The sequence below is a fragment of the Amphibalanus amphitrite genome, unplaced genomic scaffold (genome assembly GCF_019059575.1).
Source record: "Amphibalanus amphitrite isolate SeventyFive unplaced genomic scaffold, NRLGWU_Aamphi_draft 000152F_arrow, whole genome shotgun sequence".
Taxonomy (NCBI): Eukaryota; Metazoa; Arthropoda; class Thecostraca; order Balanomorpha; family Balanidae; genus Amphibalanus; species Amphibalanus amphitrite.
Genome location: NW_024881647.1, coordinates 747,138 through 764,483, shown reverse-complemented (window position 1 = coordinate 764,483; position 17,346 = coordinate 747,138). Strand labels below are relative to the sequence as shown.

The 17,346-nt window shown below is 57.6% G+C and overlaps 1 protein-coding gene across 1 annotated transcript in view; it reads left to right on the top strand.

Moving 5' to 3' along the window:
* Positions 1–17,346, top strand: part of LOC122382999 (plexin-B-like) — a 92,157-nt gene that overhangs the window by 9,587 nt on the left and 65,224 nt on the right. The window contains exon 2 of the mRNA XM_043369038.1: positions 8,323–9,494. Coding sequence (XP_043224973.1) covers positions 8,373–9,494 — 1,122 coding nt within the window. The 5' untranslated portion in view covers positions 8,323–8,372. The remainder of the gene's footprint in view (positions 1–8,322; positions 9,495–17,346) is intronic.

The window sequence follows — 17,346 nt, the reverse complement described above, 5'->3', positions numbered from 1 at the left end:
GCCGTTTTATGGGAGTCTCAGGTATCCGCATCATCGATTGTGATGGAGACCGGCTGTCACGCGGACCCTGTGACGGACGGAGGCCTGTCATATGACAGCTGGCCGGCAGCGGATGTCGACAGAGTGAGTGGGGCGTGGGTGATGTCTGCATTTGGCCATGAGGTCGAAGGCGCTGAGTCGCAGCTGGTGTCGGTGCTGGTCATGGTTCCACCCATGGACCGCGCACGTGACTAAGAGGTAATACGCCGTCTGTGACTGGCACTGACCTGGATTTCGCAGTCACTCTCCCGAGCTGAGCTCACGGTCCGTCCCTGACGGCGGGCGACACGCTGGAGACACCGGGAGGCGCCGTCCCGCAGCAGCTGCCGCCTGTTTGGAGCTCAGATACACAAACGATAGCTCACGCCGACGACGGGACCGGCGCCACGCGCGTGTCCCGCCGCCCCGGAGAGCGCCCTCACCAGCGGCGGTTCCTGTGAACTGCGCTCATCCCACGCAGCTGACTTGTCTCCAGTCCAAAATTCAGTGTGGTCCAATTGTCTTGAGCGGTAAATTAATGCGTCAGCTCATAACGGACATGATGTGCTGTCCATAGATCTGCTTCGGGCCTCTCCATGATAATCGCCCCGTTATACATTGACACATGGGTACAGCCGCACTCCACTCGCGTCTTGAGGTGGGCGTACTTCGGAACGGGATAACGGGTGATGACGGGTGAAGCCGTCCATCTCCGTCCGTCCGTCTCCGATCAGCTCGGACGAGGAGGAAGAGATGGGTGGGCAGCTGTCGCCCGCCGAGCGACATTCGCTCGCCCATAAAATATGCATTCAATTCTGTTTTTTTGAGGCGTTCGGCCGGCGCTTAGATGCGCGCCGAGGTGATCGGTTGACCCGATATTTTTCCGGCATGAGATACGGGCCTATCTTCCAGGGACCGGGCCGAATCGAAATTCCGATCCGCAGATAAGTCAAATTATTCATGGAAACCGTTGATTTGTGGCCGTTGCGGCTGTGCCGTTATGCGGCGTCTGGTGACTGACCAACTGAGAAGAGCGTGTTGAGTAAGGATATCCGCTGACGAATGTGCACGCCCCGGCCAGATGGCCCGTGCAGACATCGCCAAGCAAGTGAAGGTTTGCGATGAGCAGCGCTCAGTATCCAGCACCTTCCTGGAAACGACATGAATTTCTCTGTACGGCTCGCGGCTTTATCTCCTGTGATACGGCACTTTCTCGGTCTAATTAAGGATAAGTGGCCGTGAGCTACCACGCATAAAGCCAGTTGAACAGTCACTCCAATTTCAGACTCCAAGATATCCAGCGCTGAGACGAAGCGGCCAGTGTTGTGTAGTGTTGTTCACCCGTCGAAAACCGGCTCCGTTATCAGTTTGGAGGTCCGCCCCCGCTGTACCGATGTCTCGGGACGGTCAGGGCAGCGGCGGCGGGCTAGGGTGACGTCAGCCGCTCTCGGCAGCGGCCCGCGGACGCCGGCGGCCATCCGGGCGCCCATTATGCAGTCCACCGGCGGCGCTCTGCTGAGCCACATGCCCGCCTGCAGCCGGGCCGGCCTTATAAGCCCGTCTGCGTCACCGAGCCGCTCTCAAACACCAGCACAGACTATCACAAACACCACTCCGGGCCGCGCCACTTAGGCCGATAGAGTATCGTTGCACAGTCATAACACATGCATACCACTTAGGGCGTTGCTCACATTGTGTATTTGTGAGCGATCAGTGTATTATCACAAAGACTTGTGAAGCCAGGCTGCATGCACCCCTGTCGTCGACAGTCGTTAATTCGACAGATGGTTGATCATTGACGGGTGGTCTGGGTCATAGAGGTGACACAGGGGCACCTACAGATCACCCCCCAGCCGGTCCCTGTCTGCACGAGATGGTGACAAAGTTCCACCACCTGTCGTTTGACCCGGGGGAGACGGTGACACAGAGGGTGACGGAGGAGACAACACGACTGGTGTCACCGTGGGGTGTCAGCCGGTCCCAGACAGAGGTGGTGACACGGACGGACCACCTGGCGGTCTCCGGGGTGACACGGGGTATGCGTGACAGGTGACAGGGCCGCTGTCACCACCCCGTGTCAGCGCCTGGCGCAGTCCGGGGTCAGCCGGGTCACCTACCGACGTCCTCCTCGCAGCAGCGGGAGCAACAGGTTCATAACCGGGACCATGTGGCCGCTATGGGCCCCCGCTCTCATGACGCCCCGGTTATGTGCCAGGGTAGGAAGCCGAGCAGCTCGTCGACAACAAATTGCGCCCGTAAAATCCTGCGCCGGGGTCAAGGTCGTCAATTTGGTGCCGTCATCGGCAGCGACAGCGGCGGGGGAGAGTCGACCCGCGCTCCGGGTCGCCGTCTGGCGGAGCGGATCGGCGCATTGTCACCCTGGCAGAGACGGATGGCGTCGGCGGTGACATCAGACGACCGTCCGACGGGCCGGCGGCGGTTCGGGTCGGCCCCTGACCTCCCGGGGTGTGCCGGCCGGCCCTCGCGGCGCCGCGCCGGCTGCCGCGCCGCCCGTTCCCAGGCCCGGCGAGCTGAAGGTCGCGGGCGGCCCTCGGCGTGCTCTCGTCCACCCGTCTGGCGGCGGCGTCTATTTTTCAGACGGGATGGAAACGATCAGCGCCACGCCGCTCCGTCCAGTCCCCTGCGCTCCTTCCATGACCTCGCGGGCCTGCCGCGCTCTCTCCGATGTCCCTCCTCATTCTCTGTCCCTGTCGCTCCGACGTACAGCAGCCGAGCTCCCTCCCAGCAGCCGCCCAGCAGCGCAGCGCATTTATCAGCCTCGCCGAGTTGCGTGTGTGCGGCAGGGTCTGATTTACATCCGCGCGCTGTTTTGCGGTGCGTCGGCCGTACGTATGTGATCCGTATCGCACATAATGCGCCCACTGGCTAAGGAGGCGGCCCTAATTATCTGTGGGCACGACACGGCGATCGCGTGCCGCGCGACCGTCCGTTGTCCGCGATCAATGAAGTGTCAGATCACAAAGATAGTGGATATTAACACAGCCACCGCAACTCACTCGGAGCCATTTTCCTAATCGACTTGGCATGTACGCATCCGCTCGGATAGCCCGTTAGTGTCCGTGCTAAACTGTGTTTTAGCGTCGCTTAGCGACGTTTAGCGATGCCCGGTATTATTGCACCCGGACGTCGTTTCGGATCCAAATGGGCGACGTCGTGCGGACATTAACGCAAAAAGCGACTCGATGTGTAAACGATGGATTTCGATCGACAGATCGGCTCGGAAGTCTCGATATCAACGTGGCCCGGCGCCGCGGGTGTGGTGTAAATATTTGGCGGACCGCGGCCATTCCGTGGGCGGCTGCCGTGCTCTTGACGTCATTAGTTTCCGAACCCGCTGCGAGGCGGAGCGCCACCGGTTTCTGAGCGGCCGTACCCACGAGCGAGCGCTGAGCTGCGCCGTTCGGTGGGGCCGGCTCAGCAGGGAGGACAGCCATCTGGACTGACGGCGGTATATCTATGCAGAGCAGACGATGACCGACGTGCATGTGGTGGACAAATTGGTGCACATGTCCGGGCGGGCTCTGTTCTCGCCGGCTCCGGACTAGAGGTGGCTAAAGATGAAAATTTTGGGAACCAGACTCGAACCAGGCCCGGCTGGACATTTCTGGAACCAGTCGGACCCGGTCTTAGTTGGAATCGGAACCCGGTTGAACCCGTTCCCCAAAAGTCAATTAATACAAACTACCTGTAGGTAGGTATCATTAGTTGCATCATGTTAACCCTCGCCGGCCGAGGGGGGGGGGGCGGGTGCCGCCCCCCCCCCCATAGGGTTTTTTCGCGATAGCTCCGAACACGCTGGCGATAGAGAGCTGAAACTTGGCATACCTGACCTTTGATCCAAGCCGCATCTTTTGACACCAACCGCATTTTTGGGTCAGGTCAGGTCACTGACCTATGACGTCATAAGTGAACCTCTGCACGGTCTTCAGATGTCGCAACTTCGCAACGCCCTCACTGCCAGAGGAGATGTCACAGGGAAATGAAACTTGCAGGATCTAGTATCCATTATGAGTCTCACAACTTGTATATCTCGGATTTTTCCTAAAGGTCATATGAGGTCAGGTCATTTTCGTGACCTCACCATTATAAGTCAATGGGGAAAAATTCAAACTGCTATTCTGGCGCCGGGAACGATCTCCCACCATCTCAATCACACAGAATCGTGATTTGATGCACTCCTTGCAAGGTTAGATGCGTCACTTTTGCAATGTTGACCTTGCGTGACGTCATTTATGACGTCATCAAGGCCATATTAGTTTTTCGTCAATAACTCTTGATCAAATTGAGCTAGCGAGTCGGGGAAGCCACCAATGGACTCAGAAAGACCTGCCGAATCGAATGATATGCGACATGACCCCTTTCGACCAACTTCGTGACCTTAGGGTGCTGACCTGACCTTGACCTGAGGTCAACACCCCAAGTTGACCTGACCCGAACAAAAAGTATATCATTCGACGCGCCTGAGCGAGGCGAACACGATGCTGCCAAAATCGCGGCGCTGCGGCCGTTTTTTGCGAAGTTATTCACCAAAAACTGAACCGTACCTTGGGGCACTTGACCTGACCTCAGAGGTCACCGGTTGACCTAGGACCTTAAAATCGGGTACCAATCTCTGCGTCTCGTAACGGCGCACACGCTCGTTTTTTCCGCGACGCGCTAGCTCCACCAGGGGCGAAACGGCGAGGGGGGGGTCGTACCCGCCCCCCCCCTCGGCCGGCGCGTATGTAGAAAACCAATAGGTCCGGCGAGGGTTAAACAGCCTATTCCCCACTGGGAATACTCATGAGCTACTGTGTGCAAAGAAACATTCACTTCATTCACTTCATATTTTGCAATAATGTGTAGTGTGCAAGATGTATAGTTTATGGTAGGACCCGTTTGGACCCGTCAGAAAATTTCCAGGGACCGGTCTGGACCCATATGGGTCCAGACTGGTTCTTTGGACCGGGTCCTCGGGTCCACATTTTGCCACCTCTACTCCGGACCCTCCGCTGAGACCCTGGAAGGCACAGCGCGTGCAGACGAAGCTCAGTGTCATCACTGCAAATGGCTGAGAGACCAGCTGTCTGCAGCGGAGAGGGCACTAAGACGTGCAAAGGCCTCCCGGGTATGCCGTTTATCTACAACAGGTTGCAGCTTGCAAAGCTCGACTCGGCCGGTGGTATCACACCGGGGCTGCAACGTGCAATCAGAGGAGTGCCTCTTTTCCCCGCCGCAAACATTCTTATCATTTTTGGTACTCAGCAAGCCTTTCCTTTCACCGGAATCGACTAATGTTGACAAATCATTCGAGTGTCATCGCGGTGCTCAAGTGACGGCATTTTTATCCTGCTCGGCACCCACCAATAAAACTTATCGCCGCCGAACAGAGCGGGCCTGTTCAGCGGAGTGTGCCCCTGCCCGCCGTATCCATTACGGTGATTCCCCGGGGGGCGATCAGCAGTGTCGGCGGCCGTGTCGGTCCCCGGGGCGCGGCGGCGGTGGCGGGGCTGTAAGTCCATCTGCCGGGCCCGCTCGGCTGCGGCGGCGGCGGATGATAATCGCTACCCGATCTCACGCCGCCGATAGCCGGGCTCCTCGTCTCCGTCTCTCGGCGTCTCGTTCCCATATCGCCGAGAGCACTGTCCGTCCGTCCAATAACAAACAGGGCGGCCGACCGGATTAGGTCCGACACGAGGCGGATAAACATAGAGCAGGCCGGCCGACGGGCGTATCAGACGGCGCCGACCGCCCGCGGCAGCGCGAGTTACACCGGTCACCGGTAGATGCCACTCCGCTCGGGGTGTCACTGCGCCGCTTGCAGTGTCACCGCGCCGGGCTGTGGAGTCGGCAGGCGGCTCGGTGGGCCGGAGAGGTGTCCGACTCCAGACGAGCGCGCCGTGACGGGGAGCGACAGGTCTGCCAGCCCGGAGCTCATTGTCTGGCTCAGATCAGTGCCGGCAGCCTGCTTCTTGTGTAACTCGCGCGCCTCTGGTGCCTGTTTTGATGGTGTAACGCTGACCTCCGATACGCTTGATGGTGCGTCTGGCGCCGGGTAACGCTGTGACAACATTGGTAGCGCGCTCCCGAGTATGTGATGAGTCGGGGCGCGGCGTTCATGTTCGCAGCCACTTAGCCAAGATAACATCTATCATTCGATCGTCGCTGAGCTGAAGAAGATCCCTAGCGGGATCGAACGCGTGCTTATTTTCCCAGTGCAGTAGATCATCAATTCGTATGTGCATTTATCATGAATGCAGAGGGTAATTAATTGAAACTCCTTTCCTGATGTGATTTCTATGCAAACTACCATTCCATGCATACTTGCTAACCACGAAACGAAAACATCTGCTGGAGCGCCCATAGGACAAAGATGCAATCTCGCCAAATCATTCGCTGAACTGCGCAGCTTGTCTGCAATTTGCAAACTCTCAAAACCATGGACAAAAATCGCCGACAGCATATACGCCGCCGGCTCCTGTGTTCAGACGCGTGGCGGTTCGATGACCCAGGACACAGTTCAGACACGTCCGCCTTTTCCCCGCCGGCGCACCGCCTATCGCCGGACGCACGTCAATCGCGTCGCGCCGGTTTTGTCGCGCCGCGCCAGCTCCGCCGCTCGCGCGTCACGGTGCGTCACGGCGCCATTTTGCCGCGGCACTTTTGCCACTACGGCTTCATGCACGTCGCGCGGACGATAAAAATAGGGTCGGTTCCCATGACAGCGGACGGGGACGGCAGCAGTGCGGCGCGGCTTTGTTACCGGAACGGGGCACCGCCGCTCGGTGCGAGGCGCCTGGCCGGCAGATGACGCCGTCACGTGACATGTGGGCTCATGAGGCACACGTTCACGTGATCAGAGGGCCGAGCGGCGCCGCCTGGACCCCCTGTCAGCAGTGGGACCTCCGTGCTGTTGGCGCTCGACGCTGAAACGCGATCTGACAGTTTGTTTTCGTTCGACCGAAGGTCAGCTCCCAGCATGTGTGGGTGTTTCACGCCACCGACTTCAAACGCCATCGCCTACGTGCGACCGTATAGGATACCGTGGAAATTGAGCACACCATATCCCACCGTCATGTCCGACAAGCCCCAGCCCATCTCTCGGTTCGGCGAGTGCAGCCACTCCAGCTGCCCCGCAGAGCTGCCCCTCAGTGGCCGAGGAGGCTGGGTAGCTGTACCAGCTGCAGCGGCGGCCCGGAGCTGCAGAAGGCTACCTGGCGGGTCGTCGCGGGCTGTACCGGAGCCCCCTCCCGCGACTGTGATGGATACCTGGCTTCGGCCGTGAATTAGACTGGCATCTAATTAACTGCGCGCCGCACCAGGCGGCTGGGCGGGGCCAGACACACTCTCGGCAGCCTGCAGCGCCGCGCTGTCCGCGCTACGGCAGACACACTCCACAGCGCGCATCCCGAGACGACACCAGTCTGATTCACGGCTAATTGAATCACTGACACACGGCCTGATCGCGGCCCGCTGCTGGATTCCGCCAATTTGGCAGTACGCGTGCAGGCCGGTGCACCAGTTTCTCTGCCCCCGGCGCCCGGATGATGGTGTTGTATTACCCTGGTGGCAGGTGTACAGCGACTGTGGGAAGAGCCAGGCCCGCGGCGCTCTGCGGAACGGGTAATTAAATTCGGCTCACTGAGATGACGGTCATGCTTCTGACAACCGGTTGCCTCGTGCAGACCAAGTTCGGTCGTCACAGCCGGAAATGAGTAGCATTTGTCTTTATTGGAACAAAAGCCGGATGCAGCGCAACATATTTTGCATACGAAAGGGGCTGCGTTTGTAAGAGGCTTGCATTCAGCAAGCGCCGTCTGCAGATCTGTGCCATTGGCGACCCGTCCATGAAAACTGTTTCTTTGTTTGTGGTTCCGAGCCGTTCCCACCGCGGCTCCGTTTCGCCCCCACACCGCGCAGAACCACACGGAACATGTATATGTCCTGCCGAAATCCGCCTCAGACGTCGGCTGTAATTGTGGGACTCGGTGGGCGAAGGGGCTCTTTGTTCGGCTCCGGTAAACAGGGCCGGTAGTGGGTGATGTCGGCGCGTCACGTCTGTGACAGCCTCCGACAGGCTCTGTAATTTGCGCCGGACGTCTCCCGCGGGCGGCACAAGTCGCCTATCGCCGCGCTCATCGCCGACTAACAGCGAATAACCGCCACTTTGCGGTCACGCTGACGAAGGCGACAGATTGGATCGCACCGCGAACAGCCGCCGCTCGCCGACGGGTTTGACGGTGGCGGCTGACTTGTTCAGCTCTTGACGCGTAAAATGCTGATTCTTGTTTTCTTCTGTTGCAGATTATGGTCGGGAGCGCTTCAGGAGACTGTTCATCGCCAGTGTCCTAGCGATGTTTTGCCGGTCTCGGCCGGCGGCGGCGCTGCTGCTGCCGCTGCTGTTGTCGGTCGCCTGTGCCGATGACCCGGTGGTGACCCAGCTCGACCTGAGCGCTGAGGTCAGCCGACTGACCCACCTGCGACTCAGCCCCGGCTCGGGCCAGGTGTACGTGGCCGGCGTCAACCGGATCTACCAGCTGTCCTCGACGCTGGCCCGGCTGCAGGAGGTGGTCACCGGGCCGCGCCAGGACAACCCGCTCTCATGCCCCGCCTCCGGCTGTCCCGCCGACGTGGCCACCGAGCCCACAGACAATGTCAACAAGGTGCTGGTGGTCGACCAGGAGTCGCGGACACTGCTGGCGTGCGGCTCGGTGCTGCAGGGCGCCTGCACCAAGTACGACCTCAACAACATCTCCCTGCCCAGCCAGGACCTGCCCGAGGCCATCGCCGCCAACGACGCCAACTCGTCGACAGTGGCGTTCATCGGGCCGGAGCACTACCACGCGTGGGGAGCCTCCAACGTTCTGTATGTGGCCACCACCTTCACCTTAGTGGGCATCTACCGCAACACTGTGCCGGCGATATCCACACGGCGACTTGACAATCTGGACTTTGCCGAGCGTTCGTTCAACAAGCACTCGATGCTGACAGTGGACGTCAAGTACCGGGACCACTTTCTGGTGGAATACGTGTACGGCTTCCACGAGAAAGATTACGCTTACTTTCTGACGGTGCAGCGGCGCTCCCACCTTCCTGGCCAGCAGGAGAGGGGCTACATCTCTCGGATCGTGCGCACGTGCGTCACCGACGCCAACTACGACAGCTACGTGGAGATGACGCTGAGCTGCGGCGGCGACAACCTGCTGCAGGCGGCCAGGGTGGCTGAGCCGGGCGACGACCTCTCGCAGGACGCCGGCATCCTCGACGGCGACAGGGTGCTCGTCGCCGCCTTCTCACCCAGTCAAGGGTTTACCAACGAGCCGCAAGAACAGTCGAATGTGTGTGTTTTCTCGATGAAGGAAATCGAGGAAAAGTTTGAGGAGAACATCCACATGTGCTTCAACGGTTCGATGCAGTACCGGAACATGGAGTACATATCGGGACCGATCCTCGACGGACAGTGCCCGAAAGCCGGGGTGAGTACCTACGCATGGTTTTCTGACATCTCTAGCAAGCGAAATGTAGAAAGTTTGTGTCGTTAAGTCCGTTATTCGCTCTCTGGCCTTTGGGACTTTCCGGGCGTTATATCGTATCTGCATCCTGTATCCTCACCGTGCAGCGCAAATTCCAAATTAAAAACCTATCCATGACCGTTATTCGCTCTCTGGCCTTTGGGACTTTCCGGGCGTTATATTATATCGTATCTGCATCCTGTATCCTCACCGTACAGTACACATTCCAAATCAGGGGTCGGCAAATGGTGGGGCATGCCCCCTTTGGGGGTAATGGAGCCCCTCGGCGGGGGGTAATGGGGGCCTCTGAGAAAGCCTTATCTTAGAATTAATGTCTCCCTTGATGGGACAGACATCACGCCTATTTGGTCTCAGGGTTCAAAGATCGAACGCTGACCGTCGCCCCTCTATTGGCGTTTTCATAACAGCTAACGTAAACGGGGAGGGGCCGGTCGGACCCCAGCCTCTCGGCCTCTGAAATCTGAACTGGAGCTTTGCGGTAGAAAAATGAACGTGCTTCCCGTGACGATAGGAAGACGCTGCTACCCAATTTTAACCTTCGCACTTATAGGGGACCCTCCCTTTTCCTCGGGTTTTCGCGAATAACTCGCGCAAAAAGCGGCCGATCGGGATGACATTTTCAGTACAGGTTTATCAATTTTATACATTGTAGCTAGAATTTCGCAACCATTTGAACACATACCAAGTAATTTTGGTGCCTTCGTAACATGTTACGAAACTGTCAGTGGCCTACTATAAATACCCGACAGGACGCCTATTGGTCGACCTGACCTGACCCGACCTGGCCTAAATGCACGAAGACATCTGTGATCAAAACTTAGATAAAATTCGTGATCAGTACCCCGACAAACTCCATAACATCCTCACTTTACGAAGTTCTGACAGGTCTCGATTTTCCGACTTTTTGGGTCATTGAGCCGACCTGGAAGGTCAATCAATGACCTAGGACCTTAAAATCGCGTATCATCAGCTTCCTCTCGTCACGGGCAACACGCTCGTTTTTTCCGCGAAGCTTATGCTTGATCAGGGGCCGAACGACAAAGAGGGGTCCAACGAATTTCTCCCCCCCCCATAAATTAGCGGCTGGCAAAACACCAATACGGGTGACGGTTAACTTCCTTGGCCATTGGGTGAGTAGATCAGAAGTTCAGAACCCGCTCTACCTTCTAGAATTGAAATTTTATGACCTTCCATGATCTCAAGAAACAACTGCCTAACAAGTCAACAGTTATTTCTGTCAATGTATATGACATGTTTTATGGCAGATAAAAAAAAATGATCGGCTCAAGGGTAAAAAATGATCCGACGTTTTTACATAATAAAACCCGAAATACCCAAAGAGTCACGGAAAGGTATGACATTTCAGTGAGCTCGGTTGTGTATGCAATGGTGTCTGGTAGGGTGGGGGTAATGGCCCTGCCTGGCGCCCGAAAACTGGGGCACGACCCCGGAGGGCCTGCCGACCACTGTTCCAAATTAAAAGCCTTTCTGCCGGTCATTGGGTGCGTTGGCGGCAAGAGTTGTGTTGCCGACAAACTAGGCAAATGTCGCGCCGCTGATGCCGAGACGAGCCGCCGCCGCGCCGCCCGTCACCCCGCCTCGCCGGTCCCGCCGCCGAGCCGGGCCGCCGCCCGCCCAGCGGCCACCTGTCGCCGCGCATAGCTTTTTTCTGAGACAGAAGCAATGGGCCGTATCGACGCCGCGAACGGCGTCCCCCTGTGACCCTGCGACCCGGCTGACCTGTCACCTGTTCCGAATGGGGCCGGCGGGGCCCTGGGCCTGGGAACTGGAAGGGTGTGTGAGGGGACGCGGCGTGCCGGCCGCCTTTTTTGTGCTCTGCGTCACGACCCCTGTATCGAGTGACATTTTGGCCACGTATTTGAACCGATACCGGGCTCTGCTCGGTCTCACTTCACTGTTAGTCGCCGACGAGTTCACTTCGCTCTCAAACGCGGACGGCGGCGCTCTGCTGCCGCTCACGTCTAACTTTTCTAACTACTGTGTCTGTGCTGTACTGCTGCCATCTTGCCGTCTTCGGTCAATAGCGAACTCTTCTATTTAGAAGACTGTGTTTAAGTGGTGGTGGTGTGAGTGAAACCGAAGTGGCGAGTGGAGGAAAGGAGAGCGGCGCGCAGCTCACAGTTTTTCACGGTGGCCGGGTCTACTCACTATTCCTATCAATCCTCTGTCATCCTACATAATATGCGTGCCGCGAGGTGTGCTCCTTATGCGCTCTGAGACGGGCGCTGTTGAACGACCCAACATGCATGCCGCGAGGTGTGCACCTTATGCGCTCTGAGACGGGCGCTGTTGAACGACCCAACATGCATGCCGCGGGGTGTGCTCCTTATGCGCTCTGAGACGGGCGCTGTTGAACGACCCAACATGCATGCCGCGAGGTGTGCTCCTTGTGCGCTCTGAGACGGGCGCTGTTGAACCTTGATCCGTAAATTATTCATCCGTGCTTATTTAATTACCGATTAGCTACTTCCCTTCTTCATTATTCGTTCACTGCCTCTATTAATCCTACATCCTCTCACAATTTCCCCCGGCCGCCAACCCGAATGCTGCGAGACGTAACAAACACCATACAGTCCACACAAGAAAGCCAGAGACGTCCGCAACATTCGCTGGTCCTCCGGGCCGGATGGTATCAGTTAAGAATGTAAGAAGTCAAGAAGAGAATGTACAATAAGTCGATACTGTGCGTGAACGACCGTCCGTGACGTCGATAAGTTCTGCTCCCACCGTGTCAGTCGAATTGAGAAGCATCGTGGACCGATGGAAGACGCGATGGAGACGGAGCACCAGGAGACGACGCCTGAGAATTGCGAGCCTGCAGGGCAAGAGGAGACAGAGACGGAGAACCGGGAGACGATGCCAGAGAACTGCGACCCTGCAGGAGGAGAGGATGGAGATATCACCGCTGAACGGAAGGCATTAAAGCTTCATCGCGGTCGCAAGGCGGCCATGTTCACACGCTCGTGTAACAGGGCTGACGCGCAAATAGCGCGGCGAGCCAGTGAGGAGGAATTGAAGAAGCGGCTCGAGACGCTGCACACAACGCTGGACGCCTTCATGGATGCAAATGAGGAGTTTGTAGAGAAGTTGCAAGATGTGAGCGAGCTGGAAGAAGCGGAGGAGTACGCCACAAGAATGACAGCGCGGCACGCCGAAACGGTCGCAAGAATTGAAGAGGCGATAACTCGCCCATCAGCGAGCCGCTCAGCGTCACGCACAGGAATGCTCCCCCTACCATCGGTGCAACTTGAGGAAGGAAGCAAAGTGTGCGGGTCTCATATATCACGAGGCTCAAAGGCTTCAGCCACTTTCAAGGAGGCTGAAATCACCGCGGAATTGAAAGCTCTCGAACTAAAGCATCTCAAAGCAAGGAAAGAAAGAGAACGAGAGATGAGAAGACAGGAAGATATGCTGGAAGAAGCAAGGAAAGAAAGAGAACGAGCGATGGAAGAAGCAAGGAAAGAAAGAGAACGAGAGATGAGAAAACAAGAAGATTTGCTGGAAGAAAGGGCTCTAGAAGAGGAAGTGGAACGTGCGACTTTGAAGGCGCGTCTCTGGAGGGCCGCTGGCAACGAGTTGGAGTGGGAACGAAGACACGACTTTGAAGATGAGGTCGCTGTGGAAGTGGCGCCTAGTCGTCAAAACAACACCGGATGCGGCCGCGGGAAGGGAAACGAGCAAGAGCAAGAACGCGTGATCAGTGGTTTGGGAGAGCTCCGGCGCGAGCCGCCGCCACCGAAAGCTACTAGTACCTCTTCGATAGCCAACCAGCCGAGAACTGCCAACCAGGACCCAACCAGCTGGGTGACAGCGTTGGGTTCCGAGCGGCGATGTGACGTCCCGGGCCCATCAGCGTTCGTGAAAAGTATACCACGTCTGACGCTGCCTACCTTCCGAGGCAGCCCTCAGGAGTGGCCTCGCTGGATCGGCCTATTTAAGGCTCTCGTCCACGACCAGCCGTCTCTATCGGACTCAGAGCGAATGGCTCACTTGCAGAACGCAGTAGAAGGGCCGGCAGCCCAAGCTATTGAAGGCATGCTGTTCAATGGCAGCCTCTACCTGGAAGCTCTGAGAACCCTACAAGAAAGATTTGGGAGAGAAGAAGACATCATCCAAAGTCAGTTGAGGAAAATCTTCACTTCCAACCCACCAGCTCTCACGGATCTTCCAGCAATGGAAAAGTTCTACGCCATCGTTCATAACACAGTGACCATCCTACAGAATCTTGGCTATTCAAGCGATCTGTCCAGTAGTGAGAACCTCAGGAGGGTGGTGGAGAAGCTGCCGAATGAGCTGGCCCGAGAATGGGGTCGTGAAGTGTTTCGGCTACGGCCAGAACGACCCACTCTGAAGACCTTCAGCGAATGGCTTCAGGTGCAAGTCAGCATCCTCAGCTTCTCGGCAGTTCAGTCTGGAACGTCGGAACGGAATGCAGCCGGCACGCAGCGTGAAGGAGCGGTGCGGAGGACAGCGCTCGCGACTGGAGCGACTCATGGAGCTGGAGAAGTGGAACCACATTCGCTGCCACCCTGTCTGGTGTGCGGCGATAATCACAGGGTGGCTGACTGCCCGTCATTCAAGAAGAAAACATTGGAAGCGAGAATGGAGATGGTGTACGAGAACGGCCTTTGCTTCTCATGTCTGAGGAAGGGCCACTGGACCAGGAGATGCAGATCCTCTCGGAAATGCGGAGTGGAGGGCTGCAAGCTCACTCATCATCCAATGCTACACAGAAGCTCAGGATACGCGAGACCCGAGGACGGAAGCTCAAGGGAAGAAGACTCTCCGAGCGGATCAGCAACGGCTGCGGCACCATATCCGCAAGCTAAATGCAACTCGCCGTTTGTAGCAGCCTCCCTCAGCAATGAGACCGACACACTGCTGCAGGTCGTTCGGGTTCGCGTCCACGGAGCGACCAAATCAAAGGACGTGCTGGCGTTGCTAGATACCGGAGCGCAAACGTCACTGTGCAGCGCTGACGTCCTGCAGGAGTTGGGCATCACCGGGGACCTTCGCCAGCTCTGCATCCAAAATGTGGAGGGAAGCGGAGCTCAGAAACCATCTGAACGCGTTACCCTGACGGTCAGCGCGCTCGGCGATGGTGTGAAGAGAGGGTACATCGAAATCCCTGAAGCCTGGGCTGTACCATCACTGAATGTGACTGCCCCAACGGTATCTCACCGCCAACTCAGGCAATGCAAACATCTCCGTGGACTAGCACTTCCGCAGTATGATGGCGGTGAAGTGAAACTGCTGCTCGGAGGGAACGTGCTGGAAGCCGTTCTCCAACAGGAAGTACGAGTGGGTCGTTCCAACCAGCCAGCAGCTATAAGAACCGGGTTTGGATGGGCACTGGCTGGTTCCATATCAGCAGTGGAGCCAAGCAGCCTGCGCCAGGTTATGTTCCTGCAACGCAACGCCCAGAGCAGCGACGACGAGCTAGCAACCACCGTGAAGGACTGGTGCACGGAGGCCTTTGGGACCAAGTACGACGAGCCTGTAGAACAGTCCCGGGAGGATGATCGTGCGCTGTCAATCCTGAAAGGCAAAACAAAAGAGCCGCCGGACAGGTATGAAACAGGCATGCTGCGGAAGGAAGACCGGGTGGAGCTCCCCGACAACGGACGGATCGCAATGAAACGGCTCGAAGCCACGGAACGAAGACTCAAACGCAACGACGACCTGACCAGAAAGGAGCAGTGCCGTCACGTGTCAGGAACGCTGAATCCTGTAGACGACTGCTCAAGAGAGCTGGCCGCGTCCGAGCTATCGCCAGACTGCAATCGGCTCCGCGGCCGCGGTCTTCTGTGGCAAGATGAGGAAAACCGGCTATCAAAGCAAGACGCAAGCCCGCTCAGACCAGGACAAGAGGCAGTGAAGGAAGAGAACTTCGTGGGACTCACAACCCAACGACAGCCCGTGCTACCAGACGCCATGAAGAGCTCGTGCTGGCTCAAGTACCGTCGAGCGGCGGCCTGTGTGAGACGTTTCACTCACAACACAGCCATATGCGCCTCAGACGATGAAACGCGTCTCAGCGGGCCTCTCAGTGCCCAAGAACTCAGGGATGCCGGAATCTGGATACTCAAACGGTTGCAGAGGACAAGCTATCCGGAGGAAACCCACAGTCGGGCGCTGGGGAACGAGCTACCTGGGAAGAGTGATCTGCTTCCGCTCTCACCACACCACGACGCAAGGCGAGGGAGACCATCAGTCAGACTCTCCGATAACGGCGCCAACCTCGTGGGAGGCTGTCTCGAGCTAAAGGCGGAGCTGCAAGCCATGGAAAGGGAGATCGCAGGAAAGCTCATTGTCTTCGAACTTGACCGGCTCTTCAACCTCCCGGCTGCTAGCCACATGGGGGGAGTGTGGGGCAGAATTGTGCGATCGGTGAAGAACACTCGGAAGAAGGTGGTGGGTCCACAGGTGCTCACAGACGAAGCGCTTGTGACGGTGCCCACTGAAGTTGAGCACATGGTCGACAATCGACCCTTGATCCACGTCAGCTCGGAGCCGCCAGACCAAGAAGTTCTGACGCAAAATAATTTTCTGCTTGGTGGCGCTTCGAGGCATCTCGCGCCAGGGCTCGTGAAAGACAGACATGTGCAGCCGACACCGATGGAAGCATGTCCAAGCTGTGGCGGAACATGTGTGGAAGAAGTGGACAAGAGAGTACGTGCGGACTCTCATCCAGAGAAGCAAGTGGCGCAAGGAGCAGAGAAACCTGCAAGTTGGGGACTTAGTGCTGATGGCAGACCCAAACATGTTTCGGGGCTCATGCCCGTTGGCCCGCATCTGCCGCGTGTTGCCGGCAGCGGGTGGCAGAGTCCGGTCTGCCGAGCTTCAAACGGCTATCGCGAAACTGTACACGCGACCAGCCACCAAGATCTGCTTCTGAGAAGAGGAATGCAAGTGAATCTGTGCAGACGGGGAGAAGGAGGATGTCGAGAAGATGAAGGAAGACGAAGAAGGAGGAAGACGATGAAGTAGAGGACCACAAGTGAATTGAAGCTGAGAACGAGACGAATCGAGAGGAGAAAAGTCAACGCATGGCGAACGAGCGCCGTGTTGGTCGGCCTGGTCTGGCTTGGCTTATTCGCTCGGCAAATGTCTGATGTCCATGTGTGCCGCTTACTAGTGAGTAGTCATAGGAATAGCGTGTGAGAAGTTTGTCGGTCATTTGTGTGTGTTCGGAACGTACGACCGAACACAGGGGGGAGTGATGTTGCCGACAAACTAGGCAAATGTCGCGCCGCTGATGCCGAGACGAGCCGCCGCCGCGCCGCCCGTCACCCCGCCTCGCCGGTCCCGCCGCCGAGCCGGGCCGCCGCCCGCCCAGCGGCCACCTGTCGCCGCGCATAGCTTTTTTCTGAGACAGAAGCAATGGGCCGTATCGACGCCGCGAACGGCGTCCCCCTGTGACCCTGCGACCCGGCTGACCTGTCACCTGTTCCGAATGGGGCCGGCGGGGCCCTGGGCCTGGGAACTGGAAGGGTGTGTGAGGGGACGCGGCGTGCCGGCCGCCTTTTTTGTGCTCTGCGTCACGACCCCTGTATCGAGTGACATTTTGGCCACGTATTTGAACCGATACCGGGCTCTGCTCGGTCTCACTTCACTGTTAGTCGCCGACGAGTTCACTTCGCTCTCAAACGCGGACGGCGGCGCTCTGCTGCCGCTCACGTCTAACTTTTCTAACTACTGTGTCTGTGCTGTACTGCTGCCATCTTGCCGTCTTCGGTCAATAGCGAACTCTTCTATTTAGAAGACTGTGTTT